The 4,301-nt window shown below is 41.9% G+C and overlaps 1 protein-coding gene across 1 annotated transcript; it reads right to left on the bottom strand.

The window, feature by feature from the left end:
• Positions 1-1,004: 1,004 nt before the first annotated feature.
• On the bottom strand, positions 1,005-3,649 carry Tmem215 (transmembrane protein 215). Its single transcript, XM_051187536.1, has one exon. The coding sequence runs from the start codon at positions 3,602-3,604 to the stop codon at positions 2,897-2,899; it is 708 nt and encodes a 235-aa protein (XP_051043493.1). The 5' UTR covers positions 3,605-3,649; the 3' UTR covers positions 1,005-2,896.
• Positions 3,650-4,301: the final 652 nt, after the last annotated feature.

The following is a 4,301-nucleotide window of genomic DNA, read 5'->3' as shown; positions in this document are numbered from 1 at the left end:
TTAGGAATCAAGAAATAGGCAGATGGGAAAGGAGCCTGTGGTCCTAATAAGTAGGGAGACAGATCATAAGAGACTGAATAGAGAAATTTCAAAAGTAAAATGCCTATTTAACATCAAGTAGAAAATGAGGATTTGAATTAATAGCAAAGGAAAAGAAACTGGTGCCTATTTCAATGTATATCAGTTCGGGAGTTCTTAAGGGCTTCTGGGAACAAACCTCTTGCTTCTTATGTTAATATTAGTAATTTCCTAAGGCCATTGGTTTCAATGAATAGGCTGTTCTCTTTTCCTCCTAGGACTTAGGACACTTTTTTCCTCTTTCTTCTGCCTCTTTTCAAGAGAACAACAGGTTTACTCTGAGTAGTACTTAAAGTGTTGATTAGGGCACAGGCTGCCTTGCAGCACAGAGGAGGGGGTGGCTCAGTGAAAGATAATAAGAAAAATCTACACGGGTCACAACTCACATTTTATTCTTTGGGTAAAGAAGGTTATATCTCTCAGCCCAACATCTGAAAATCATTCTTTTAGCACAGGAAAATGTACCCACAAATATATACTTAGATGAGTTCCGTATTTTAAATAGGTAAATGTAAGAATTTTTTTTCTGAAATACAACTTGAAAATGTGATTAAAAGTAATTTATATATCTAAGTCAGTATTTGACACTTGATTTGAAAATGGGACTCTGTGCACAGATGTACACATTATGTGAAAAATTCTAAATCCTAGTGTCTCCTCAAACACCGGTAAGTCTCGCTGAGCCCCAACAAACATCTATTTCTATTTTCCTTGCTTCTTCTGACAATGCCAACGTGGCAAGTACATTGGGGGAAACTTTTGTTCCTTCATTTCCAATAATCTTCTCTATATAAATACTATTTTCTGCTTTCAAAACAGATATTGTGACTTTAGGAAATTACCCCTTACCACCACAGTTCTAGAACCAGTTACATGCAGTACAAAGCTGTATTGCTTTGGGATCCATTAACAGTAAAACATTTTTTTTTCTTCAAAAATATCTTACTCTCAATATTTTCAGTTTTATGCACAGGAATGCATTGGTGTGTAATAAATAATATTTAGTAAGGGAATACATCTGCTTTACTATATCTACAATTTTTTTTGAGTAGTAGCAATTTAATCCACATTGCATGGTTTTAATCATGTATTGCATAACATGGGCATGCATTTTGCTGTAGCTTACTTCCTGCAACACACAGTTCCTTTGATTTAATGTTAGGATATCCTACCTGGGAATGAATGATGGAAACAACTTAGTGTAAATGAGTCTTTTGCCCATTCCTCTTCCACAGAGTGGGAAACTGAGGTGTTGGAAGATGAACTTTCTCCAAGATCACACATCTCATTTCCCGACCTTGAAGCCTGACTAAAAGATGACATACTTTTGATCTTAAACATCATTCAAGAATTGTGACTTTTAAGAGCATAATTCTTAAGACAGGACAGTTGACTTAAGAACCACAGAGCTGAACTTGAAATATTTAAAAGAGACAAGTCCCCCATTTTCCCCCCTCAATTCACTCTTTGGGAGAAAGTGACTAAAATTTAATAATTAGAATTAAAATTCACTGAAGGGTATAAAATAATCCTAATTCTCAAGAATAAATATATCACCATTTCTAAAAATGCAGAAGGGTAAAGTGGCATTCCAGCTGATAATTCTTTTAATCTGTTGCAATTAAGCAAGAGAAATAGGACAAATTTTAGGATATCACTATGATGTTTCTTCTCAGTCACAAAAATAGCAGGAAATAATGAGGTTTCTCTCATGTAAATTTCACTGATCCAGTAAACTTAGTAAAATATGAGCTTCTGTTAAACCTTATAAATTAACTCTTGTTTCATTGGTATTTACAGTCATTGCAGGGGTAGGGGGAGGTTGTTAAACAAATGTACAAACAACAGCATTTCCAAAAGCTTAACCATTGCATTTCATACACATTTTTTTTACAATGTTCAGGACTAAATAATTGACTCTGTAGTTTCATGTTTTAAAAGGCATATAGTAATGGCTATACATGCCTCTCAGAAATCTTGAAGACACTTTAATAGACACACACACATGTAAAATTTGTTTTGTCTTATTAAAAAGAAATTCTAATCTATGAAAATATTACATCAAGTCATTTTGCACCTGGTGAGGAAATACATGAGTGTTAATAAACATTTAAAAATTTCAAATGAAGTCCCAGAAAATCAACCCAAATGAGTTTAAGAAGTAACACAACCACCTAAATATTAACTTTTCACATAACATAACCAACACTTTATTTGAAACAGTGATCTTGTCAGAGGCCAGGACTCAGTTATATATAGTCCTACTACTTAAACTCCCCTTCCTCCAAAATCCATCCCATCGAAGGAGGGTTTACCTATTCTATCTTGATTTTTATTTCTTTCAGCAATTACTATATGTGAAAAGCTTTTCTACATTTTCAACAGGCAAAACTCATTTCATATAAAGGAACACAAAATTTTCCTTCACTCTCTTCAGACACAGAGCAGGAAGCTTCTGTGTGGATAGCCCTGTATCATTTGATACATGGCTCACTCTAGACTTTGGCTGTCACCAGGGGCTTGCTAGCACTTTGGGGGCTGTTTTACAAAGCATTCAAATTGTTTAAATTGTTCAGAAGCAAATGGAACTTTCTTTCCTATTTACTGCCTCTTCCTTAAAGAGAAGTAATTCTCAATACTTCCCTAAATATACCCCCTACATGCCTATTTACACAGTATCAGGCACCAGAGGTCTGTACCCCCATCACATACCATGCTAGTTTCTAATAGTGTGAAGGCTGTTGGAGCAGAGATTTTCTTCTTTTGCGAGCTGAGTGTAGCAATGTGTCTGTTAGCACGGGACCCCCGTACACCCAGATCAGACTATTGTCTCGTGGTCCCACCTGCCTTGGCTCTGATTGATGTAGCAACAGTATCTGTCATAGGGGCTGTTCTGCTTGTAGGAGCAAACGATGATACTGTCCTGGGGCACAAAAAAGATGCTGTCCTCCGGCTCTGGGCGGTCAGCTCTGTCCCAGGCTGAGCCCTTGACGTCCAAGGCACTGTAGGCGAGGGAACTGCCCGAGGGGCAGTAGCCATCCAGATATCTGGACGTCTCCTCCTGACGCCCACTCTGGACTAGACTCTGGCATTCTCCTTCCTCAGTGGGGGTGGGGGTGGTAATGGAGCTGGCCATAGGCACCTCACCTGGCCCCTGTGGGAGCGGCTTCCCTCTGAGGCCTGCTTTCTTAGCCAGTTCGTCTGAGCTCCCCTTGCCGGACTCCAGGTCTGAGGGGGTCCTCAGCAGTTCTACCACTTCCTTGTCCTTGGGCTTCCGGAAACAGGGTAACTTGCGGACCCAGAGTAGCTCATTCTCTGGCCACTTGGTACATCCTTCGGTTTTCCTGGCCAGAGCAATGGCTGCGATGCCTGGTAGGCAGATGGCTGGCCCGATGGCCAACAGAGGGATGTTCCCCAGAGTTTCCCCCTTCATGCCAGAGACAGTGAACATGAAGCCAAAGACCAGAAAAACACTGACCAGGGCCACCACCAGCCCAGTCCTAGGGTTTATGTCATCAGGCCGCATCTTTCACTCCATCCAGGTTGGGGGCTGCTTGGTAGCCAGGGAGCACTTCTTTCTTCTGTGGTAGGCAAAACCACAGATATTAAAAAAAAAAAACCCAATCCAACTTCCCACCCACCAACTCTTTCTTGCTATCCCTGACTCTTGTCTCTCAATCTTCTCTCTGTCTCTCTCTGTGTGTCTCTCTGTGTGTCTCTCTGTCTCTTTCTCTTTATCTCTCTCATCTTCCCCTCATTCCTTTCCTCCCTCCCCCTTTTCAACACCCCCCCCATTCACCATTGCAACCCTATCTTATATCAACATGTACCAAGTAGAGCCACCGAGTTACCTGAAGGCTCCTGCCACCTCCTGTGACTGGAGAAAGTCTAAATGTCTCTAAATGTCTCCAGAAACCTTCGTATGGACCGTCCCTCGGTTCTTTTCCTGGGTTCCGAAAGCCAAGCTTGGTTTTCCTCACCGACACTGCACACAGGAGGTGGGGCAGAGGAGGAGGGAGGTGGGACAGGGGAGGAGGGTCTTTCCCAGCCTCGCTCTTGGCTTGTAGGTCGCTGGAGCTCTGGAAGCGGATCCTGGGCACAGCTAGCAGAGTGGGTGCACAGCGCACGGCGCTGCCGGCGGGAGGGAGGACTCAGTCCCGGCAGGAGGAAAGCGCGCGAGCCTGTCTGCCTTACATCACTTGCACCGCTATGGGAACAGAGAT

The sequence above is a fragment of the Phodopus roborovskii genome, unplaced genomic scaffold (genome assembly GCF_943737965.1).
Source record: "Phodopus roborovskii unplaced genomic scaffold, PHOROB, whole genome shotgun sequence".
NCBI classification, from domain to species: domain Eukaryota; kingdom Metazoa; phylum Chordata; class Mammalia; order Rodentia; family Cricetidae; genus Phodopus; species Phodopus roborovskii.
Note: the sequence above shows the minus strand (reverse complement) of the source record. Positions and strands in the feature narration are given on the sequence as shown.